This window comes from Rhinopithecus roxellana, chromosome 9, assembly GCF_007565055.1.
Source record: "Rhinopithecus roxellana isolate Shanxi Qingling chromosome 9, ASM756505v1, whole genome shotgun sequence".
NCBI lineage: Eukaryota > Metazoa > Chordata > Mammalia > Primates > Cercopithecidae > Rhinopithecus > Rhinopithecus roxellana.
Window position 1 is genome coordinate 131,311,706 of NC_044557.1, and position 26,215 is coordinate 131,337,920.

A 26,215-nucleotide genomic window follows, 5' to 3' on the forward strand; every position below is an offset into this window, starting at 1 on the left:
TGATAAACTGTTCTAGAGCAGACAACTCAAGAAGACTTCCAAACTCTTTTTACGAAGAAAGGATAACATTGATAGCTGCGATAGGCAGAAGAGTGGACTCCACCCAGCAAAGACGTCCACATCCAAATTCCTGGAAACTATGGACAAGTTCCTTTACCTGGCAAAAGGGACTCTGTGAATATGACTAAGTCATGGATCCTGAGATTGGGGCGTGGGAGTATCCTGGAGTATCCAGGTGGGGCCAGTGGGATCTCAAGAGTCCTTAAAAAGGGAAAAGGAGGTGGTAGGAAGGAGGGTTAGAGAAGATGTGACCCCAGAAAACAGATGAAGGTGTGGGTTGGGGGAGAGACTGATTTGAAGATTGGCTACATTTTTATATTTGAAGATGGTGGAAGAGACCATGAATGAGGAATGCAGGCAGCCTCCAGAAACGGAAAAAAGCAAGGACATTCTTGCCTTGAGCCTCCAGAAGATTTCAGCCTAGTAAGATTCATTTCGAATTTCTGACCTCTAGAAACACGAGAGAATAAATTTGTGTCGTTTTAAAGGAAGAGTGGTAATTTATTACAGCAGCAATAAGAAACTAATGTAATAGCTAAGAGATAATGCCAGTAAAAATGAAAATGAAATCACAGACGGTATCTTTTAAAAATATGATACAAAAATCTTAAAATATTAGTGAACAGAATTCAATATTACGAAAGCAACACACAATGACCCACTGGAATTTATTTCAGGAATGAAAGGATTCATTCTTACCAAATCTATTAATATAATATACAATAATAATTTAACAGATCTAAAGAGAATAATTATCTGGTCATCTTCACAGATGCTAAAAAATTCTTTTTGACAAATTCAACATTCATTAAAGATAAAAGCACTAAAAAAAAAAAAAAAGGACCCATGGCTATTTCCTTAGCACAATAAAACTATATATAACTCAGTCCTAAAGCTTGCCTCTTATTTAATAGAGAAACCCTAAAAGCAATTTAATTGAAATCAGGAGCAGGGTAACATTAAATTGGAAGTATTAGTTCACTCAGTTAGACATATCTCTACATATCTGTAGTACAAAAATAAATGTTGAGGCTGGGCACAGTGGCTCATGCCTGTAATCCTAGCACTCTGGAAGGCCGAGGTGGGCGGATCACCTGAGGTCAGGAGTTCAAGACCAGCCTGGCCAACATGGTGAAACCCTTTCTCTACTAAAAATACAAAAATTAGCTGGGCACGGTGGCAGGTGCCTATAATCCCAGCTACTCAGGAGGGGAGGAAGGAGAATTGTTTGAACCCAGGAGATGGAGGTTGCAGTGAGCCAAGATCGTGCCTCTGCACTCCAGCTTGGGAGACAGAGCAAAACTCTATCTCAAAAATAAAATAAAATAAAATAAAATAAAATAAAATAAAATAAAATAAAATAAAATAAAATAAAATAAAATGGAATGGATGTTGATAGATGCACGTGTGTGTCTTAGCTCTATCCAGCAAAAGGATCTATATGCCAAGAGACCTCAGCAGCAATTTTATACACCTCAGACCCAGATTTTGGTGTTCAAATGCCATTCCCCTTTAAAAGGAACTGGGGCCCTTTGGAGAGATGGCTGCTTCCAGATGTGGAGTGGCAAAAATGCAAGATGAACCTGGAACAGGCCTTTAGGCCAGAAAGCAATGAGGTGGTCAAAAAATGATGAGGATGCTTCAAAAGTACACAGAACTCAGGTGCAGGGACACCAGTGGCCAAATCTAAGACACTTTAATCATCAAAATAAATAATGATAGCAAGAGAATATCCATGGAATAAACTGAGAATCTGAGTTCATACTGATAGAAATAAATACACAGGAGAGGAGGAAAATCTCTTCTTTTATATTTTTGAAATAGGGTCTGACTCTGTCACCCAGGTTGGAACGTAGTGGTGCTATCTCAGCTCACTGCAACTTCTGCCTCTGAGTAACTGGGACTACAGGTGCTGGGACTATACCCAGCTAATTTTCTAAATGTTGTATTTTTAGTAGAGATGAGGTCTTGCTATGCCGCTCAGGCCGGTCTTGAACTTCTGAGCTCAAGCACATATTCCTCCCACCTCAGCCTTCCAAAGTGCTGAGATTACAGGTGTGAACCTCCACATCTGGCAGAGAAATCTCTTCTTTACAGTACAGTGCTACCTAAAAAATGCAGGAGGAGCCAGGCATGGTGGCTCATGCCTGTAATCCAGTACTTTGGGAGATTGAGAGCTGGGAGAATCGCTTGAGCCCAGGAGTTTGAGACTAGCCTGGGCAATAGAGTGAGGCCTTGTCTCTCTCAAATTTTTTCGTGTTTTTAAATTAGCTGAGTGTAGTGGCATGTGCCTGTAATCCCAGTTACTTGGGAGGCTGAGGTGGCAGGATCCCTTGAGCCTGGGAGGTCAAGGCTGCAATGAGCCAAGGTTGCACCACTGTGCTCCAGCCTCACTGTGCTCCAGCCTGGTTGACAGAGCAAGACCCTGTCTCACAAAAAAAAAAAAAAAAAAAAAAAAAAAAAAACAAGCAAGAAGAATTACAGAGTGGGAGAAATCATCATTTGCAGCCATCATGGTAACAACAAATGATTCAGGCAGAAATGAATCATGGAATCATGAATGCCTTAAAAGCTAGTAGATGAATTACCTATTAATTAAAAAAGAAAAAAATTACAGTGGCTTCACCTAGCAAACTCCACCTTTGCCAAGTAATCAAAGGTAATACAACCAAGATGTCATGCAGCGCCTGATAAGATATCCCAAGATGACAATATGTGGTATTCCTGACAAAAATCCACAGCTTCAGTTCAATCGTGACGAAACGTCAGACAAACCCCAACAGAGGGACATTTTACAAAATAACTAGCATGTACTCTTTAAAATATCATGACTGATAATGAGAAGGTGAGGAACTGTTCCAGATAAAAGGATGCTTAAAAGAGGTGAGTTTCCTGCAATGTGTGTTTCTGGATTGGATCCCAGGCCAGAAAAGCAAAAAAGGATGAATATGACATTATTGGGACAATTGTTAACATTTGAACATGAAATGTGGATTTGACAATTCCATTGTAACAATGTTAAATTACTTGATTTTGATAAATGCGTAACAGTTATATAAGAATGCTTTTGTTCTTAGGAAATACCTCCTAAACCATTTATATATGAAGGGGAATGATGTTTGCAAATTACTTGCAAATGATTCAGAATAAAAGGTGTGTGAATACGTGGAGAAAGTGAGTGAAAGAACAAGAAAAAACAGTAAAGCAAATGGGGTAACAGTTCTTGAAATGATTCTTGCAATCTTTCTGTAAATGTAAACTTATATCAAAATAGAAAGTTACACTTATTTGACATTAGAACTTAAATTTTCCATGTGTCTCCTGGTTTCTGCCTGTCTTCAGCTCAAAAAAGGAAACCTTTTTTTGGGTCATTTGGAAGCTCTTTGTTCAAAGAGAAAAGGTATATAGATAGGCTTGTTCTGACAGGTGAATTTTCAGAATAAATGTAGATGATTTCACATTACAGGTAATTATTCCCCAATCCCAGAAGCAGAAAAGCCGTGAATCCACTAAGAGAAATTCAAGAACATACCCAGGTCGCAAGCCAAGTCACATTTCTTTCTAGATGACACTTACTTACTTTTAAAAACGTAACCACGTAATTACATCATGCTATATTCCACAGATGGGTAACTTAAGAGATGATGCATGCACGGAATTTTAACTCTACCTGGAGCAGTGTTACAATTAACAGGTGCTGATGATGTCATAAGAAGCAGAAGGGATTGTTTCTGCAGACACAGGCTGACTTCTGCAGCTTCTCTGGTCTCTTCTCTTCCCCTTTGACACATCACCTCTGTACCAGGTGCAAAGTCCTGAAAGTACCAGGCTTTCTCCTGTTTGTATTTATTTCTAGAATGTACTTCCCTAACTCATTAGCCCAGTCAGCTCTCAGCCTTCAAGATTAAGCATCATCCCCTCCACAGAGCCTCTCTGGCCATTTCCCTGGGTTGTGTGAACCCCTCCATTATGGCATCATCTATACCTGGTTCTGGGTATCTGTGCTCAGTAGCAAATTGAATTTCACCAGGCCAGGTGTCTATAGTTTCAAGAAGCAAGCAATGGGTCCATCAGAAAATCACAAACCCTTATATATAGTTTGTTGCTTGTTGCTATCTGGCAGGATATTTTAATTAATATAGCTATTCTCTTTCAAGTCTCATTTCTAATGGTGCTAACTTAAATTTCACAATGGAAAGAGCCCAAACAGAGTATCTGCATTAATATATCTGCTCCTTTCTCCTAAGCCCTTCCATGTTTTGCTGAGCTCTTTTTTTTTTTCTTTGTTTGTTTCTGAAGGCACAGGGTTTCCAATATTTGAACCAAATTGGTATTCATCTTGGGTGATTTTCATGCTACTTGAAACATAATATGTTTTAGCTTAAAATGGAATTTGATTGAGGCTTTGAAATTTCAGATGTTCTGATTTTGGTGTCCTGCCAGTATCAAAAAGCCAATTTACAATTTGCTTTTGGATACTAGCAGGACACCAAAATCAGAATTGGCCTTAGTAAAAAAGACCATAAATTTCTTTCTCTTTTGAGACGGAGTATCACTCTTGTTGCCCAGGCTGCAGTGCAATGGTGCAATCTCGGCTCACTGCAACCTCCGCCTCCCGGGTTCAAGCCATTCTCCTGTCTCAGCGTCCCAAGTAGCTGGGATGACAGGCATGCACCACCACGCCCAGGTAATTTTGTATTTTTAGTAGAGACAGGTTTTCTCCATGTTGGTCAGGCTGGTCTCGAACTCCTGATCTCAGGTGATCTGCCCACCTTGGCCTCCCAAAGTGCTGCGATTACAGGTGTGAGCCACTGTGCCTAGTCTTTTTTTTTGGTAAGGTGAAAGCAAGTTTATTAAGAAAGTAAAGGAATAAAGAATGGTTACTCCACAGGCAGAGCAACCAGACCATAAATTTCTAACCTTCTTAATTTTATGGATGAATTGCAGGAATAGCTATTTATTTTACAAATGAAAGCCAATTAATGTTCAACCATAAAGACAGTCTAAAAATAGAAATAAATATATGTCATTTATAGATGACTACCTGTGTGTGTCAATGGCTGATTATATCCACTTATTGGTATATGCATATAACTTTTCCTCTTTATTAATATAGCATTGACATTAAAAACTGCAATTTTATCATCCATTAATGTGAAGATAAATGTCCTTCAAAATTCCAGGGCTCAGCCAGGCGCAGTGGCTCATACCTGTAATCCCAGCACTTTGGGAGGCTGAGCTGGTAGGATCACTTGAGCAGGAGTTCGAAATCAGCCTGGCCAACAGGGTGAAACCCCATCTCTACTAAAAATACAAAAATTAGCCAGGCATCGTGGTCTGAACCTGTAGTGCCAGCTACTAGGGAGGCTGAGGCAGGGGAATTGCTTGAACCCGGGAGGTAGAGGCTGCAGTGAGCCAAGATTGTGTCACTGCACTCCGGCACTCCAGCCTGGGTGACAGAGCAAGAAAAAAAAAAAAGAAATAAGAAAAAAAATAAAAATTCCAGGGCTCTTTGATACAATTTGTCTCTCACTATTCAAATTTATTATCAAACATTGGTCACACAATAACATGAATTCAGGGCTTACTTTTCAGGTAATATCTCATGAAATCCTTGTGTGTTATTATGTATATGTATTATCACCTTATTAAAGATGAGAAAATTCAGCCATAATAAAAGAAGTTAAATAAATTGTCCAAGAGAACCAGTATAGTGTAGAGATTAACAGTACAGCTAGAACCAGACTCTCTGGGTTTGAATTTCACCATTTATCAGCTGTGTAATCTTGGGAAAGTTATTTAGTCACTCTGTGGCTTAATTTCCTCATCTGTAAAATGGGGATAATAAGCTGGGTGTGGTGGCAGGCGCCTGTAATCCCAGCTACTTGGGAGGCTGAGGCAAGGAGAATTGCTTGAACCTGGGAGGTGGAGGTTGCAGTGAGCCAAGATGGCACCACTGCACTCCAGCCCGGGCGACGGTGTGAGAGTACGTCTTAAAAAAAAAAAAAAAAATGAGGATAATAATAGTACTGACCTCACAAAGTTATTGAGAGGGTTAAATACATTAATATATGCAAGCACTCAGAAGAGTGCTGGACCATAGTAAGTGCTGTAATACTGTTAGCAAATGGTCCTCAAATTGGGAAGTGATGGAGCCAGAACTGACCCACAAACCAATGTGACTCACAAAACTATTCTCATAACTATTTATGTCACCTAATCTGATCAGCCCAAATCCTCTCATATTATTTCTCCCAGTTTAATGCTCTTGAATGTCAGCCTATTGCTTTTAGGACAGAGATTACATCCTTTGATGTAGCATGTAACTAGGGTGACCACATTTTTGGTTTGCCTGGGATGGTCCCAGTTTGTATCTGCTGTACTGGTATCCTGTTCAGTTTGGCATTTGTCCAGAATTTTTGATATTTTAGCTTAAAAAATAGTTTTAAATACAGCTGTTTTATAGATCTATTGACTATTTCATTGGTAAACAAATACATAACAATATTTATATAGAATGAATATAAATCATTAACTTTTTTTTTTTTTTTTGAGATGGAGTCTCCCTCTGTCGCCCAGGCTCTAGTGCAGTAGCACAATCTCAGCTTATTGCAAGTTCCGCCTCCCAGGTTCACGCCATTCTCCTGCCTCAGCCTCCCAAGTAGCTGGGACTACAGGCGCCCGCCACCACGCCTGGCTAATTTTTTGCATTTTTTAAAGTAGAGACAGGGTTTCACCGTGTTAACCAGGATGGTCTCGATCTCCTGACCTCGTGATCCGCCCGCCTCGGCCTCCCAAAGTGCTGGGATTACAGGCGTGAGTCACCATGCCTGGCTTAATTAACTATTTTTAATACTCCTCCCCCATGGTCAAAACATCCCTGTTTGGAAGATAAATTATATCATCATTCTCCATATAACATGCTCCATAAAATAGGCCCTGGTTGCCTTTTCAGCTCATCCTTCTCTTCTCCTTCCCTTGCACTGTCACGGAACTGATCATAAGTCCCCGCACGAGTCTTGCCTTCTGGTTGGACTGACTTCCTTTTCCATCCTGTGTCTGGATCACTGCACTGTTGCCTTCAGGATGTGGCATAAATGCCAACTCCTTGGAAAGCTTCCTCTGATTCCTCCGGGTTGGGCTGGAGCCCTCCCCTGGTTCTTATGGCGCCATAAATTTCTGGTCAAAGCACTTTGCATCGTGCATTCTAACACCAGATTGCACTCCCGGTGAAGGCGGCGTTTGGCACAGAGGTGGTCGTTTAGATTCTTTCTGTCTTTATTTGTTGCATGGATGAATGAGGACACATTTTCCCCCTATATATTGAAACTGATTAAAGATACATTTCATTCTGCAGTCTGGGGAGGATCTTAAGGAGTTCTGCACATGCTACACTTTAGTTTCTTCTATGGCACAAGAAACAAGGCCTTTGGAATAGGGTCACTATTGGAAAGGTAAGAAAAATGATGAACACACTCTGACAGCTTAGACTAAACCAAGTCTGACCTTAACCTTACCAGGGTGGCCACTGTTGTCACCCCTGCCACTACCCAGCTCTCATGGCAGAGCTTTGACTGGATTTTGGTGCCTACTGGCTGCTCTGTGACACATCTCTGTGCACGCAATGGCCCTGGCTCTGACCTACACTCTAACGATCTTCACCCCAAGTCTCCTCAACACCTTAGGGGGCCAATTTCACCTCCAGCCCATTTAACCCAAAACCCTGCCCCTGCCCCATCTCTTGTTTGAGCATCTGAAACAGAAAAGTCCAAAAGTGCTAGTAAGACAGCTTTAAAATAAGATGGAGTCCCTGAGAGGACTCCATCTTATTGGAGAGGAGAATCTGGGAAGCTCCATTAGAGTAACCTAGAGCAGGACAGCGAAGGTTTGGTTTGTTCTTCTCATCTCAAGAGGTTCAGGCAGTTCAGAAGATGGGGTGAGTGCTCAATTCTTGGTTGCCTGTGACTGATGATGGAGATTGGTGGTGTTGATGAATACCTTTTTGTCTTTCTTATAAAATATACTAACACGCTTTGGAATTCACATCACTGAAATTCCCTTTCCCATACTCTTTCATTCATATACATGTCCTGCATTTGGTATTATCCTTTACCAATGACTCCACCACTTATTGGGGGTTGGCCCCTGCCAGGGTCTGTTCTAAGCATGCCAACCAGGGAGGCTGGGATTTGAACTCAAACTAGTCAGGGGCTCCAGCGTCCACCCCCATGACCACAGTGCTGTATGGCACTAACACACAGCTGTGTCACCCATGGCCACCTTTGGCACACACTGTCACTATGGGGGAGATGAATCAAAATAAGCAAAAGCAATGTGGTCAGAGTGTGGCTGCTGAGGGTGGAGCTCAGTGTGGTCTAAGAGCTCAGAGGCTTGAAGCAAAGGATCAGGAAGCAGCCCTGCCAGAGGAAGGCCGCCAAGAACTGACCGCCTGCCCTACCAAGCCACGGGACACATGGCCATGGCTGCCAGGAGCTCCTCTTGGCCCTCAAAGGGCAGCAGCATCAGCTTTCATACACAGTGGGAAAAATAAACACCCCATCAACCTGCTGATTTTTCTATATTTTGCAACACACTTAGAAGATGTTGCTTTCAAATCAGCCACAAATTATTTCCTGAGTCATGAGTGCCACCTTCTAAGCTGTGCTCTCCCTCTGAGCTTGTCCTAACTGGAAAATGACCAGGGTGAGTATGCAAAGCATTTTAGCTGCCCCTCCTGCTTCATGCACAGGGAACAGTAAAAGGAAGAGAAAAGAAAAGATAGAAAAGAAAAGAAAGGAAAAGAAAGAAACTGAACAGCAACAGAAAAAAAAACCCAAAAAACTTGCTTTATGAAAATCCTCTAAATAAGTCTGAAGATTAATTTTTGAAAATCCACCAAAAAGAAGGCAGTTTATAAACATTTATTTAGTTCATCTTGTACAGGATACATTTTAAAAAATGCTCTGTTGAATTTTCAAATTTCAAATTCTTCAGATCTGGTTCTTATCATTTCTCTCAGTCTTTTGTAATCAAATTTCACAATAAAAATCTTTTTTTTTAAAATTAGTTTTCTAAAACTATCAAAATCTGAAAGAATTAAGGCACTGAAGCCTCCTAAGTGGCTCCATCAATGGAGACCTTTGAACTGTTGGACCCCATTGGAAGACAGTACTTTTCCTGGCATTTCTGTACATACTTGTTTTGTATCTGTTCTCATTCAATCCAATAAGATACAAGGAGCAGGTAAGGCCACATCAAACACTGCATTTGGGTGTTTAGTGAATTCCCAGGTGTGACTAGGCAGATATTTTCCATGTCAAGATTTCCTGCTGCCACATGGATATCCACTGAAAGATGGCTTGCTTTGTGGACTATGAAATGGCAAAGTCTGAAAATGCCAGTTATTTTGAACTATAAAGTATCCTTAGATCTGTTCTCTGGTAAGGAGCTTACAAGGGGAAAAAAGCAACAGGTAACACCATGTTGCCCCTGCACATATGCTTTCAACAACTAAAGTTGCCAAGATTATGTGAAAATGACCTCAGAAACAATTGATTATCTGGCCCATTGAGTGGTGGTGGCAGGGATCAGGGAAGGGGAGGGTCCCAGATGCTTGTCATTTACACCCAAACAGCAGTTAAACATTCTTCCTTTCAAAGTTGGCCAGGGGTGACTTCATGGAGAATGACTCTCTGACTCATCCCTGACCAATCTTATGTCTTAAATAATCTGTGAACACCCTTTTATCTCTTTCATGACACTAGACTGAAAATCCCTTAGCTATAAATTGAGTGCCTCATAAAATAACTGTAAAGTCAATATTTAGAGATAGGTCCATTTAAAATATTACACTTTGGAAATGTCTTAATGTGACCAATGGGAGGCAGGCAAGATCATCCTCGTATGCGGGATATTACCTCATCAGCCCATGCCCCAGGGAGACCAGCTCAAGGGTGGGGTCTTCTGCTCTGTCTTATGTGTACTGGGAGTGACACAGGGTTGGTGTGGGACAGACTGAGGACAGTTAAGATGAAGAACAAGAGAAAATAGAAAAAAAGAAGACATACATAAATGGCTATAACATATCCCCGAAAGTCCAGCTTCCTTTGTTTTCATCTGCCCCATCGCCTTTCCTGTTGTCATTTGGCTTCTTGTTGGACTAATGACCTGCTTTGTAAAGGGAACCCTCTGAGACCATAGCTCTGGAGGTTAGAGGGGCAGAACAGGGTGCCAGGAACAGAAATATTCTTTGGTATATTAATTTTAAAGATATAAATACAGATGAAGAAGATTAATATAGATAAAGAAGATATTAATATAGATGGCACCATTTAAGTTCACACTTCTTTGATGGACGTTTTTCTCCCAAGTGGATCCATTAACTAGGGTACTGGTAACGTCCATGCCTCAGTTTTGCCTCAGCAGAGGTGGTAAGGACAGTGCCTAGCTGCTTCAGGTGGCAGACCTGCCTGAGGTCTGTGCTCAGAGTAGAAAATTAGCAATGGTGAATACTGCCCGGTGACCAAGTGACACAGCCACCCGGAATGTGTGTCCCCCCTCAGGAGCACAGTGAGGGATGGATGAGGGTTGGAGGGGGATAAAATGACAGGGCTGAGGGTTGTTTATGGAATGTTTGTGTGTTGTCTTGGTGCTATGTTGAGACTATTGAGTGTCTTTATTTATTTATTTTTAGAGACAAGGTCTCTCTCTGTTCCTCAGGCTGGAGGTCAGTGTCACTATCATAGCTCACTGCAGCCTCAACCTCCTGGGCTCAAGCGATCCTCCTGCCTCAGCTTCTTGAGTAGCTGAGTAGCTGGGACTACAAGTGTGCATCACCACACCTGCCTAGTCAAAAACAATTTTTTTGTCTCACTTTGTTGCCCAAGCTAGTCTCAAACTCCTGGACTTAAGCGATCCTCCCACTTGGCCTCCCATAGAGCTAGGATTACAGGCGTGAGCCACTGTGTGTGTCCCTTTACTGGTGTCTTGATTCCCGGTACTCTGTCCCCAACTCCCAGCACCTTCTCTTTATTCACCACCTCTCTGCAGAGCTTTCAGAATCTTATGGCTGCTGCTTTTCACCACCAAAGTTAATGAATGAACATCAACAAGGAAATTCCTTGTTTCCTCCAACTTCGGCTTTAGAATGCTCTTAAAATTCTCATTAGTCCTTTTGTGTCTTTGATGCTATATTTAATAAAAATCTCTAACCCATTTATGTGAAGCTCCCCCACCAAATCAATGTGTAAGTACCACAAAGAAAATAAACTCCCCCTCTCCTCTCCCGGGGCTCCCAAAGGCCATTCTGTTTTTTTTTTTTTTTTCCTTCACATGATTCCATGCTTAAAAGCATCATCCAACAAGCAAACAAGCATGGGAGTGAGTAAATGCTCTGGGACATCTTGATGGGACAATGAGCTGATTTAAAAGCAAAATGACAGATCTGTGATCAATGACAAAACATGGTGGAGAATGCTGTTAGAACAAGCATGCACCCCTAGCTGTGCTCTGCGCAACACGGTAAGAAACAGAAATTAGTGGAAATGACTGGATCATGCAATTATTGGGGAAGAAGCTGCCGAGAAGAATAAAAAAGTGTGAATACCTGTGTAGGTCATAGCTTCCTCCATCTTTATTTCCTGATATAGGAAAATACAAGAGTAATTTCTGTTAGCTTTAGAACTTATAAAACCATTCACTATATAGTTTTCCATGCACAACATCTAAATCCTACAAAGAAACACATGGTGTTAAATACAGTGTTAAAGCCCAACAGAGATTTCCTATTAGGTTCAAAATGAGGATTGAAAGCTATAAATGAAAAGATTTAAGATAAAAAAGAGTTCATATGAAAAAAATAGGTGGGTGTTAAAGGGAGGAGAGCCCACTTAAAAGCAGTGGGCAAGGTACTTCCAGAAGTCCATGTAATTCTCAGGAAAAGTTAACTTTTGGTTATTTTTAGACAAAACATTGGAAAAAAAAAAAAAAAAAAAAAACGGGCTAATAATCATCTCCCGTAGGAACAGTCTGGAAGGTGGAGAGGATGGCTTGAAGTGAAACAGCGTAACTGGCTCCACCCAGTGTGTCATTTCACCATTAAGGGACTCTATCAGATTTCACTAAGTAGAGTTGTTATGTCACCACCAATAAAAGTCCTGTGTTCTTTTGGGGAGAAATATCTGGGTATAGTATTTCTAGTGCCTCTAATGGTTGGTTAAGATTCCTAGTCTTTGCAGGCTTCTTCCTTCCTTCCTTCCTTCCTTCCTTCCTTCCTTCCTTCCTTCCTTCCTTCCTTCCTTCCTTCCTTCTTTCTTTCTTTCTTTCTCTTTCTTTCTTTCTTTCTTTCTTTCTTTCTTTCTTTCTTTCTTTCTTTCTTTCTTTCCTTCCTCCTTCCTCTTCCTTCCTTCCTTCCTTCCTCCTTCCTTCCTTCCTTCCTTCCTTCCTTCCTTCCTTCCTTCTTTCTTCTTTCTTTCTTTCTTCTTTTCTTCTTTCTTTCTTTCTTTCTTTCTTTCTTTCTTTCTTTCTCTCTCTCTCTCTCTCTCTCTCTCTCTCTCCTCTCTCTCTCCCTCTTTTTTGGTAAGATTGAGGAAAAGTTCAACAGACAAGCAGGATATTTGAAAAGATTTGAGCTCAGTGGGGTCAGTGACCAAAAGACCTATTTTGTAAGTCTATTCTGCTCTTGACTGACAACTGATTCCACTAAGTGTTAACTGAGAGGTGTTGATTGAGAACTGAGGATTTATATTTTCTTAGGGGACTCCCAGAACTCAAAAGCCTTTGTGACCCTACAGTGGCAGAGATGACAGGTGGTGCTGTTGATCATTCTGGGATGGGAATCCCTACCCCCTTCAAGGCATGTGACCCAGAAAGCTGCCCATTTTACTGCTGATGACACTGGCTCTGCACCATACCCACAGAGAAAACCCAGCGGCACCACAAAAAGCTCCTGCAAACTGCACCCAAATGCCTGTCAGTTCAGCTCTTTACCCTGCTGGAGCCGGCATGCCATGCCAAGGTCCATGCCCTTGCCGGTTTTAGGTCTTTCTCCTTCCTTGTATGGAGAGCTGGAATTTACATTTCTGCAGAAATTATGAGGAGGAAATGAGAATTTTTATCAACCAAGAAAGAGCTGGGGTGGACACTGAAAAGAACTGCATCTCCATGAAACAAAGGAGAAATAAGCCAGTTTAACACACAGAGCAGGGAAGGAACATCTGGCTGATTCCGTTCAGACCCTCTTATATTTTTAGATCCCAAGTTAATGAACTGCTCCAATATCTCTAGTTTCAGATGAAAAATACTGGCAAAAGAAATCTAATTCAATGTCATAGGCAGGGATCCAACTGGGGGAACTCCAAACTGGGATAGCAGAAATAGAGCATTGTGCCTTTCCATCAAAGTTCTCTTAAAAAAAGAGAATATTCTGGTTTACTTAGAGTATATCTTCAGACTGTTGACGGCAATAACAAACAAATCCCCAATGCTTTCATCTCATCTTCCAACAGATGCTTCTATCAGGAATCAAAGTTTACTAATAGAATAGATCTGTGGGAGATATTGGAAGGAAATGCTCACCAAATCTTTTGGTGGATTAAGTTTTTCATTAGTACACCCAGAGCTAAACTTAGAGATCAAATTGTATTTAGAATTGCCTGCAAAGTGTCTCCCTAAATATCTTGAACTATATGTTTCTGTGCAATTAAATGTTTCCAAGGCAGAAAGCTTAGTAACACAAAGAATTTTCCAGGTAAAATAGAAAAAATACTATTTTTTTCCTTACCAATATCAAGATTCTTAGGTCTTGGGTTGCACTGCTTATATCCTTGACAACTTCTGAGCTCCATTAGTTGTACGTGTAGCTGATTCAAAATGCCTCGTTCTACCGTGTGCACTGTATTTGTGAGCTGTGAATGGAGACAGGACAGTCTATTTAAGCTTATGTCTGGTTATCCTATTTTCAACAACCTTCATAAAATGAACATATATTGTCTTACCTGATAAGGATCTGTATTCATATCAAAATACTCCAAAAAGCCAGTAGCAAACTCACAGAAAAGAAAATTATGCGTCTCATTAACTGTACGCAAACACCAGTAGGTGTTATTGTTAGAACTCGTGCAAGCACAGAAAGATCCCACTGTTGGGTAAAAAAGAAAAACACAACAAAACAAAAAGAGTGAAAAACCTTAGGCAGAGGTAGGCTTGCCATTCCAGTGTTCCCTTATCTTTACACTTTAAAGTTCACAATTTCTTTCTTACAAATACTGTGGTTTCATGTTAAGAATAATAATACCTTCCCCCCCCCATGTAAATTTGCTGTGAAAATGGGGAAAAAGATAGTGATCTCTTATAGGCTGAAGACTAAAGTAAAATTTCAGGCATATTAGTTTATCCTCCCCTTAGCTCTGTTATGCAGTGGCTTCCAAAGAGGGGTGAGTGAGGGAAGTATGAGAAGAAAAATATCAGAATTGCTATTTATTCTCTTTTTGAAAAAGATAAATGGTTATTTAATAAAGATTTGGAACTAGTACCCTCGCTTGTTCTATATGGCAGATGGTCACGTGTCACCAATGAAGCATATAAAGATGGGATTTTGCAACAAAGAAGAGTTTAGAGAAGCCTTGAGTCCAGCCTGGAGGATTTGGGATGGTCTCTGCAACACTCTAGCCTGAGCTAGGCTGTGACCACAAACATCTTTTATACTACATAGCCCCTGGTCAACTTGTAGAAGGTATGCAGAAGAGATGTCCCATTTATAATCAACTCACTCACACTTCTGTTTACAAAAGGGCACATGTTCTAAATTTGCTGACCTTTCTTGAATTTCAGAAATGTGCTGCCTAACAAATATTTTTTTAAGAGATAGGGTCTCTCTCTGTTACCCAGGCTGGACTAGAACTCCTGGGCTCAAGTGATCCTCAGCTTCCCAAGTAGCTGGGACTACAGGCATGCGCCACTGTGTCTGGCCCAGGAAAAATTTTTTTAAAAACAACTATTAGGTTGGTGCAAACGTAATTATGGTTTTTGCATTGTTGAAATTTGCTGTTTGATATTGGAATGCATTCTTAAATAAATGTGGTTGTATTAATCATTTTAATGGGCAGTTCTTGCTTTTTTTTTGCTAATAACATATTACTTGCTCTTTATGTTTATTTTAGACTATGGAAATGGTGTTAGACAAAAACTAAATTCCAGTGATTTTCTTATTCGAGTTAAAAATGGATCGTAAAGCAGTGGAGACAACTTGCAACATTAACAAAGCATTTGGCCCAGGAACTGCTAACGAATGTACAGTGGAGTGGTGGTTCAATAAGTTTTGCAAAGGACATGAAAGCCTTGAAGATGAGGAGCATAGTGGTGGAACATTGGAAGCTGACAACGACCTTGAGAGCAATCATCGAAGCTGATCCTCTTACAGCTACATGAGAAATTGCGGAAGAACTCAAAGTCGACCCTTCTACGGTCATTCGGCATTTGAAGCCAATCAGAAAGGTGAAGAAGCTCGGTAAGTGGGTGCCTTATGAGCTGAGGGGAAAATAAAAAATATCGTCGTTTTGAAGTGTTGTCTTCTCTTATTCTATGCAACAACAACGAACCATTTCTCAATCAGACCGTGACGTGCGATGAACAGCTCAGTGGCTGGACCAAGAAGAAGCTCCAAAGCACTTCCCAAAGTCAAATTCAAACCAAAAAAGGTCTGGTCACTGTTGGGTGGTCTGCTGCTGGTCTGATCCACTACAGCTTTCTGAATCCTGGCCAAACCAGTACATCTGAGAAGTATGTTCAGCAAATCAATGAGATGCATCAAAAACTGCAATGTCTGCAGCCAGCATTGGTCAACAGAAAGAGCCCAATTCTTCTCCATGACAATGCCTGACTGAATGTCGCACAACCAATGTTTCAAAAGTTGAACGAATTGGGCTACGAAGTTTTGCCTTATCTGCCATATTCACCTGACCTCTTGCCAACCAACTACCACTTCTTCAAGCATCTTGACAACTGTTTGTGGGGAAAACGCTTCCACAACCAAAAGAACGTAGAAAATGCTTTCCAAGAGTTCATTGAATCCTGAAGCATGAATTTTTATGCTACAGGAATAAATGAACTTATTTCTTACGGCAAAAATGTGTTGAGTGTAATGGTTCCTATTTTGGTTGATAAAGATGTGTTTGAGCCCAGATATGAGTCCGAAACTGCAATTACTTTTGCACCAACCTAATAGGATAGGTACACGTAATGAGCATTCCTTGTGCACTGTGTACTTTGCATGTACTATAACTCATTTAATACTCAAAGCCACTTCTTGAGACAGAGGTTATTATTATCATCCTCATTTTAACAGATGGAAAAACCCTAGGCACAGAGACGTTAAGTAATTTGTCCAAGGTCACACGGCTGACAACTGGTAGCACTGGGATTTGGCTACAGAGTTTACATTTTTTTTTTTTTTTGAGACAGTGTCTTGCTCTGTTGCCTAAGCTCACGTGCAGTGGCATGATTAAGGGTCACTGCAGCTTTGACATCCCAGGCTCAAGCGATCCTGTCACCTCAGCCTCCTGTGTTGCTGGGACTACAGGTATGCACCATCACACCTGGTTAGTATTTTATTTTTTGTAGAGATGGGTCTTGGCATGTTGCCTAGGCTGGTCTTGAACTCTTACACTCAAGTGATCTGCCTACCTCGGTCTCTCAAAGTGTTGGGCTCACAGGCATGAGCCACCACGCCCGGCCAAGAGTTTACTCTTAATTACTAGACTCTGCTGTCCTTTGCAGTATCAGGCACACTAAATCTGTCCCCTTAGGCTAAAAGAGATGTTTTAAACAATGAATGAGAAATGATTTTTAAAAATTATTTTAATAGACTATTTTTTAGAGCAATTTTGAGTGAAAAGTACAGACCATTCTCATATAACCCCAGTCCCCACAGATACATAACTTCTCCCACCATAGAAATCTCTCACCAGGGTGGCACACTTGTTACCATCAATGAGCCTATATTGACACATCATTGCTACTCAAAGTTCATAGTTTACACTTGGGTTCACTCTTGGTGTTGTGCATCCTGTGGGTTTGGACAATGCATGATGACATTTATCTGCCATTGTTGTATCACACAGAGTAGTTTCACTGCTCTAAAAATCCTGTGTTCTGCCTATTCACCTCTCTCTCCCTCCAGGAATGATTTTTTAAAAGTTGATTAGCTAATTTAAATATTTTTACACAGTCTGTAATCTGTAATTACGCCTGTAATCCCAGCACTTTGAGATGTTGCAGTGGGCGGATCATCTGAGGTCAGGATGGCCAACATGGCGAAACCCCGTCTTTACTAAAAATACAAAAATTAGCCGGGCGTGGTGGCGGGCGCCTGTAATCCCAGCTACTTGGGAGACTGAGGCAGGAGAATTGCTTGAACTCGGGAGACGGAGATTGCAGCGAGCTGAGATCACGCCACTGCACTCTGGGAGAGCAATGCAGCCTGGGAGACAAGAGTGAAACTCCGTCTCAAAAAGAAAAAAAAAATTTTTTTTACACATTATGTTCTCCAACTTAAAACTTGTATTCTCTCTCTCTCTCTTTTGTTTTGTTTTTTGTTTTTTTTTGTCCTTTGAGACAGGGTCTCACTCTGTCACCCAGTGGCATGATCTGCAGCCTCCTCCACCGGGGCTCAAGTGACCCTCTCACCTCAGCCTCCCAAGTAGCTGGGACTACAAGCAAGCCTGGCTGATTTTCATATTTTTTTTTTGTAGAGATAGGGTTTCACCATGTTGCCCAGGCTGGTCTTGAACTCCTGGGCTCAAGCAATCCACCTGCCTCAGCTTCCCAAAGTGCTGGGATTACAGGTGTGAGCCACCATGCCCAGCCAACTTTTACACTCTTAAACTTTTCAGATCCTTTCTGATCTTTTATTTAATGCAAATAGTCTTTGTAATAGACATGCACCTTTTAAATAAAATATGTTACCTCATTTGTAATAACTTATGACAATAATTCTAGGAATGTCACCTAATAAAAGCCATCTATTCTAGAGAACTTCTAAATTATATTAAAACATTAAAAAGCCTTAATACTTGAGATTTGATATCAACAAATCAGATAACAAACTACATATGCTTATTTCAAAGAAAGACCTAAAGCTTGTAGGAAATGACCTGAAGGAGTAGCTGTGGGGAAAAAATCCTAAACTGAATTGAATGAACCAGATTAGATCAAATATAGGCAAAGAAAAGATAATATCTTAAAAATGGATGATTGCAAATGCTTTCATCATTGTATGACTTTTCATTAAAAAATCTCTAAATATGTTATTTATAACATATTGTTTATATGTGAACATTTATCTCACATCTACATACATTAAAAACCATGGAATCCAAATTTTCTAATCTGTGTAGAAATCTTCCAAATTAACAGTTTAAAAGGGGTTTAAACTTGTTTTATGAAATATACAAATATAATAGCTTTGTATTTGCAAGAATAATTGATCAATCTCAGGGAGAATAGACATTTAATAATAGTGTAATTTCAGTAGAGATGACTGCTTAGTTAATGGTGGCATTAAAAATTACCTAACGTAGATGATGGAATAATGGGTGCAGCAAACCACCATGGCATGTGCATTCCTAGGTAACAAAACTGCACGTTCTGCACATGGACCCCAGAATTTAAAATATAAGAAAAATAAAAATAATAAAATAAATAAATAAATGAATGTCCTGGCCAGGCGTGGTGGCTCACACCTGTAAGCCAGCACTTTGGGAGGCCGAGGCGGGTGGATCACCTGAGGTCAGGTGGTCTCAGGTAAGGTCAGCCTGGCCAACAGGGTGAAACCCCGTCTCTACTAAAAATACAAAAGAATTAGCCGGGCGTGGTGGTGGCTGCCTGTAATCCCAGCTACTTGGGAGGCTGAGGCAAGAGAATCACTTGAACCCAAGAGACAGAGGCTGCACTGAGCTGAGAATGCACCATTGCATTCCAGCCTGGGCAACAAGAGCGAAACTCTGTCTTAACAAAAAAAAAAAAAAAAAAAAAAAGAAAAAGAAAAAAAGGAATGTCCTGATTGACTCAGCATGACGTGAAGCACATCTATGGAACCAGAAAATCTTTCTGAGTCACCTTTCATGTGAAAGCAATTAAGATTCCACATCAAACATAAACTGAATGTCTCACTGCATTGTGAAGTGGGACACTGAGATTTGTTTTCCTTAAGCATTCTTTAATAAGTGAGAACAGAATGTTTTGGGACCTCCAAACAATATGAAAACTATTTTTAAAAGCTATTTTTAAATCTTTATCTCAAACTTTAAATTTCTATTTTCTTTTTATTTCTTTTCTTTCTTTCTTTTTTTCTTCTGAGATAGGGTCTCACTCTGTCACCCAGGCTGGAGTACAATCATGGCTCACTGCAGCCTTCACCTCCCACACTCAAGTGATCCTCCCACCTCAGCCTCCTGAGTAGCTGGGACTACAGGCGGGCACCACCAAGCCTGGCTAATTTTTGTATTTTTTGTAGAGACAGGGTTTCACCATGTTGCTCAGGCCGGTCTTAAACTCCTGGGTTCAACTGATCCTCTGACCTTGACCTCCCAAAGTGCTAGGATTATAGACATGAATCTCTGTGCATGGACTGTTTATTTTGTATATTTTCGTAATACACAGGCATGTTTGTATAGTAGTGTAATTAAATATAGACGGTGTGTTTATTTTAAAAATTGATATGGGTACATAATAAAAAAATGTTTAGAGACCATTGCTTTGGAGGATCTTGTGCCTGGATGGATTTGACTTTTCTTCTTTTTTTCATGTTATTGAGTATTACTATGCCAAGGGCTTAAGTTGACATAGCAAATATGAAGAATATAGCAATAATATTATTAAAATATGTAATAGAATGGATAAAAATATTAAAGCATAGCACACATAGTATTACTTTTTGAAATTTTTACTTTAGTATATGTATTACATATACACACAGATACACATATATACTTGTGTATGTGTACATACGTGTATAGGATCCTGATATAAGGTGCGTTTTTTACTGTGGCTTTTTGGGAAAAAATTCTGGAAGCCATTGCCCTAGAATATCAGAGCACCAAGCATACATTGTGTATCAGAAGGAGCATCAAATTTGGTATTGAATGGGATCAGTTCCTAATTCGCTCCTGTGTATAACAGCAGAGTGATAGCAGGCACGTTCCTCACTCACCAGCACAGCGACACCCAGCTCAAAGCTTTGTTAAATTGATATGAGTTGATATGATCTGGATAGGGTGGCTTGCTTGTTTGTTTATTTATTCACCTAATATTAACTAAGCAATTCCTTTGGGTCAGGAATACAGTCTCACACAGACATGGTTTCTTATCTTGAGAAACTTACAGTCTAGTGGAAAGGACAACAGTCAAGCAAAAACAAAAGTAAAAAAACCCTATGATTATAAATGTAATACGCCCTGTGGGGGAAAAGCAGAGCTTGCTGATAGAGCGTATCAAAGGGTGGACCCTAATCTGAGGCACAGGGAGGGTGTCCACAAGCAGTGACACCGCAATTGAGGTCTGAAGGGTGAGTAGTGTTTGCTGGGCATGGGGCTGTGGGCAAGAGCCTTCCAGGGAGGGGAAACAAGCGCAAAGATCCCATGGCAAGAGGGAGCTTGAGATGCGTGAGGAATAAAGAGAAGCTGAGTGGCGGAAGCAGGCAAGAGCAGAGGCAATGGTCCCAGTGTAGGATTGGTTAGGAGCATGTGGGGTTTTGTTGGATATGTTAAGGATTTTGCTGTATTTTATTTTATTTTTGAGACACGGTCACGTTCTATTGCCCAGGCTAGAGTGTGATGGCACGATCACAGCTCACTGCAGCCTCAGCCTTCTGGGGTCAGGTGAAGGGATTCTGCTCTTTAGCTTAAGAAAAGCAGGTGTCATTAAAAGATCACCCAGCTCCTCTGAGCAGGATGGACTGGTGAGGACCAGAGGGGAGCCTGGGAGGCCACAGAGGAGGCCTGACAGTGGCCGAGGTAAGAAATGGTGGTGGCTTGAGCAGGATGGCCTCAACTCAGATGGCAAAAAGCAGAGAGAGGTATGAAGGGCCTCCTTCTGCCATAAGCAACGATAACCTTGTGGTTTGCAATGGTTCAGCTTTCAAGGAGCTTCCGGTTCTGGATACACCAAAGGCGTGACTTCCTCAGGACCTCTACTTGCACTGTTCCCTCTGCCTGGAACACACTCCCTCCCACGGGGATCACTTCTCTCCATCCTTTAGGTTTCAGCCTAAATTTCACCTCAAAGGCCTGTCTTCCCCACACTCTCTGAAAGGGTCCCATTTAAAAACGTTGATCACTGTTTCCTTCTTAGCACTACTACAACTCATGATTATTTTATTTCATTTACTTTCCTTTTTTTTTCTACCTGTACCCCATTAAAATATATTATGAGCGCAGAAAATAAAGTGTCTTGCTAAATGTTGTGTTCCCAGTTACTGTCCCCAGCGATTTGAATAACCCTCAGGGATTCCCACATCACAGTTTCAGAAACTATATTAAAAGTTAAATGCTGTGACTTTAAGAGTTCATTCAGCCTTGATGTGATTTTAAACAGAAATGCAAACATGGATGCTGAAATCAAGAAACATCAAAATGGAAAGGGAAAACATAAAGTCTCCTGGACAAGCCCTAGATCCCCTTAAGAATGGTCTGTCAATTCTTTGGAGTCTCCAACTCCCAGTTTGAGAAACAATAGCCCAGGTGGTCTCTAGTGAGCTTCTCAGTTAGAAGATTCTGTGGTTCATCTACTCTGTAGGCTGGTAAGCTTCAATCAGAGGATGTATTGTAAGAATGTAGGGTATTAGGGTATTACTTCTATATGGCCTCAGTGAATAATGTGCATAGGCCACTAAAGAAAATATAAGCACTAATTTTAAAAGTGCACAAATGTTATTATTCCATATCCTTAGCAATTCAATGTAAAACCAAATCGTTTTGTAGAGTCTCTATTATTCTACAAGTCTGGTGCTGGTACTGAAGTGGACTGAGAATAAGTAGAATATGGGCCCTGCACTGAAGAGGCTTTTACTATTCTTTTACTTCCTTTTATTACACTTACGTACTTGAAATAAAGCAGAACCAAAATCTATTTGGGACAAAATTTTTCATCCATTTATGGGACGTTCATCCATTGCATTATTTAGCTGTAGAACAGTCCTACTGGGAAAAAACTGTGCCAGGTGCTGGCTATTATGTGAAACAACATCATCAGGAGGAAAAACCCAGGGAGAAGCTTGGCATTACCAAACAAAATACCAGAAAAAATTTAAAGAAAACAGTAATATTTAAAATCATTTGAGTTTCCAGTATAGAGTAGAATATGATGCCTTTCTCTTGAATCTTTGCAGATTCCTGGTTTTATGCTGCTGAATTTCTGATCTAAGTTATGAGTCGCTGTCTCTGCATGGTGGCAGGAAGTGGCATTTGGAACAAGCAACTTACGGTTCCAGAACGGGGCTGTCTGCCAGTGGTTGTTGTCGTGCGTGAAGCAAGTAAGGCCAGGCAGGCTGCACTCTTCTCCCTTCCTCTGCCGTCTCTTCTCCTTCCTCTCCTTTTTCCTCCTACGATTCTCCTTGAAAAGTTGCAGCTTGCTATCGACTTCCTGAGCAGCCTCTCTGTTCCAAGAGAAGGGATTTTTTTGAGTGTTCAGAAGGTACTTTTTCAATTAAAAGTAGGCTTGTTGCTGTGAGTCTTGCATGAATATTTAGATGCTTGATAAGAGATAATGGACGACCTTCAATTTGTATAGACGGACTTAAAATAGAATCAGGAATAGTGAAGACAGGCCGGGCACAGTGGCTTGCACCTGTAATCCCAGCACTTTGGGAGGCTGAGGAGAGCAGATCACTTGAGGTCACGAGTTTGAAATCAGCTTGGCCAATATGGTGAAACCCTGTCTCTGCTAAAAATATAAAAATTAGCCGGATGTGGTGATGCACAACTGTAGTCCCAGCTACTAGGGGATGAGGCACAAGAATCTCTTGAACTCAGGAGGTGGGGATTGTAGTGAGCCAAGATTGCACCACTGCACTAAAGCCTGGGCAACAGAGTGAGACTCTGTCTCAAAAAAAAAAAAAGAAAGGAATGCTGAAGGCAAATGAATTCAGTGACAGCTTCTTGGGACCTTATTGAACCTAAGAGGACCAACATTTTTCTCTTCATGTGCATGGAAACACCGATGGAAATAAATGTCAATGTGAATGAGAGGATCCTGCTAGCCACACTCTTTGGATAAATGGCTTATTTTTTTTGGCAGCCGAGTACCAATCAGCCATTGAGTTAAAGGTTAGTTGAACCAGATGGCTTGGATTAAAAGGTTTAAAAAATTCTTCGACAAAGAAAAAGTTTAGATAGCCTTTATTTTTTAGAATTATTTTTTATTTTTATTTTTTATATAAAAAGCTTAAACTTTGTTAAGGTTTAAATACTAAATCTCCTACACATGCAAATTTTGCTATTATTTAAAAACATTTATGTTTCTTCCCACTTTCACAATTCAGCACTGTTCCAGGCTACTCTATAGAACACCGACAGCACTGAGAGTCTGTAACCCTCAAGCACTCTCCACAGAAACCAGTGCATGGAGTAAAATCTAGTTACTGGTCCTATCTGCCAGGTAGGGAGCACTCATAGAATGACAGTGGAGCTCAGCATGGCTCCCCGACAAAGGATGCCAAGAGCACTGCTACAGTCCCTTGGTGAGGTGGGGCTTTGCTTTCAACTTCATGAGCTAGGTGCCCTCCTAGATGGGTCTACTTCTTCTGAAGCGGCACTGCGGGGAACACAGGGGTCCCTCCATCCTCTTCGAAGGGCCAAGTGGACACTCACTGACTCCCAGCAAATGTGGAAAACAGAGAGTTACTTACTTGAATGGGTGAAGATGGCTCTTGATTTTCTCTTGCTTTTTTACACCTTTCTCTTTATTGTAATAGCTGCAGGTGAAAAGATTAAAAAGTGAGCCTTCATAACCTTGCATTGGATCAAAGTGTTCATTTTATAAAAAGAAAGCAAAATAGAAAGAAGGAAGGCAGTTGTGTTGTAAGTATTTTAGCTGAATGGGATTTTTTACTTCCTGCTTAAGTTTAAGCATATTTAATTTGATTTAAATAGCTTAGGTTATCATACTCTATGACCATACATTCTATAGGTAAAAGAGAAAAATGAGCCCAGTGCTAATGCCTCTGGCTTGTGTAAAAATGAATTTGGAAAGTGGAGCATGGATGGAAACAAGCTCACCTTTGTTTACTGCAGCTGCATTCCTCAGGCTTCCTTCTCTTCAGATGTCCTCTCACTTCTCTTAAATTCTTAATTTTATCTTGCAGAGCTTCAATCTGGAAAACATGTTTTCAAGCAATTACATGTTAAGATCAGGATTTTCTTTACAAAGTACTTTTCTTTTCACCTTGTTTTCTCTGTTTTGTAATAATAGCTATTCATCTGAGATGATACTTAACATAGAAACAAACTGGGCATAAAATATGTCTATATAGACTCTATATTCCAACCCATGTGTTACAGATAAACAGTAGCAGATTCCTTTTTTTATAACGGAATCATTTTCTCACAGAGATTTCAAAAGGCCATGGAGTCAGTTCCCAGTCTCTTCTCACACTCTATATTGTTTTCAGTAGGACTATCCTTAAATCACTGGAGAAAGACAAATAACTTTGTTTTGTATTTTTCACATAATTATAGATGATGTGTATCCATGGTATGTCCCACCAGGCACCGCAGGGCTGGCAGGCCGAGTGTGAGTCTGGAATATATCGACAGTCACACAGCCACGGCTAACCTCTTTGTCAATGTATGCCTTATGGTCCTTCCACGCTCTGGCTGAGTGGTACAGTTCTCTCTCACAATGGATCGTGTCATTGGGAAGAATAAAACACCTGCAAAACAAACCAAAACCATGTCAAATGGGTTTATATTCTAACAGTAGAAAACACTCAAGATCGCAAAGAGAACTTTTAATCCTCAAAATCCTTAATGTTGACACATGCAGTAACCGTTGAGCTGATCCAAGACCAGCATCAATGGGAATATGTTCTAGTCACCAGTGAGGACAAAATGTCACATGGGTGGATGGTGTCACAACTCTGTGACTAAGATCATCCCTATGACCACTTTTCAAGGCAGTTCTGAATACTCACAACCCCATGAACAGGATACCACCAAAAAACTCAAGTTCAACTGACATAGAACAAAAGGGACCACCTTTCACATCACAATGCAAATGGCTTGTTTGAAGAAAAGCAGATTCAGAAGGGGAGTATTAATTCCACTCATTTTGTTAAAAAGAGAGTGCCCTAAGTACCCCACTGAGTTTTGAAGTAAAGATACAGCTCCAGGGATAGACAGCAGGTGGGATGTGGGGTTAATCAATAATGTAAGAGAAATGCATTCTGGTCTAAACCCCTTAGTATGTAACTGTACCAACTTCAGGCACTAGGAGGCCAGAACCTCACAGATAAAAATCCTGGCAGAGCGCACAGTGCCCCATCTCCCCAAAGTGATACAATTAGGGAGAAAACAAAGATCTTGCTAATAAATTCAGAAAGAAAACATTTCCTAATCATGAGAGTAAGTAGACTTTGGAAGGAGCCAAAGAACAAAGTGAGTTCATTAAACCTATGAGGGAATCATCTCCCTTCCCTGTCTCCATGACTTCCAAGGCCCTCTCTGTGATCTGGACTGGTTAGATATTTGTATGTCTTACATCCATTCGTAACCTACATCATCTTTCTGGAAGTGTCTCTGGGACTCACTGCCCTCCCTTGGCCTGTGTTTCATTTCTGAGGCTGTGACCACACAACTGCTCCAAGTGACAGTGATCGTGCAACATGGAAGAACTTCCAGCCTCTGAAATTGTTTCCATTTGTTTTCTAGACGCCTGCAAAGGTAACTGCCTAGGCTCATGAACTCCATGCCTGCTAAGTCAAGATGTGATGGAATTACTCTGGCTGGATTCCTAGCTGATCAGTCTTAATGTGAAATCAAACCCAAAGCACGCGTCGAAGCCTATGATTGCGTGGACTCATTGTTTCTTTAACCCTCAGTTGCTACGTAGGCCAGCCCTCAGGCACCGTATTGCCAAGTGATACTGCTTTTTTGCCAAGTGCAAA

At 40.8% G+C, this 26,215-nt stretch overlaps 1 protein-coding gene across 5 annotated transcripts in view; it reads right to left on the reverse strand.

Annotated features, from left to right (window-relative positions):
* The window catches only part of SULF1 (sulfatase 1), a 193,767-nt gene that overhangs the window by 8,809 nt on the left and 158,743 nt on the right, over positions 1 to 26,215 (reverse strand). For 3 of the 5 annotated variants that reach the window (XM_030937961.1, XM_010375044.2, XM_030937962.1), the window contains 6 exons: positions 24,886 to 24,982; positions 24,330 to 24,424; positions 23,960 to 24,025; positions 22,536 to 22,708; positions 14,055 to 14,197; positions 13,841 to 13,964 (listed from right to left, as the gene is read on the reverse strand). In XM_030937961.1, coding sequence (XP_030793821.1) covers positions 13,841 to 13,964; positions 14,055 to 14,197; positions 22,536 to 22,708; positions 23,960 to 24,025; positions 24,330 to 24,424; positions 24,886 to 24,982 — 698 coding nt within the window. Of the gene's footprint in view, positions 1 to 11,665; positions 11,700 to 13,840; positions 13,965 to 14,054; positions 14,198 to 22,535; positions 22,709 to 23,959; positions 24,026 to 24,329; positions 24,425 to 24,885; positions 24,983 to 26,215 lie in introns of all 5 variants that reach the window. The other 2 variants (XM_030937963.1, XM_010375048.2) reach the window with 1 other exon arrangement.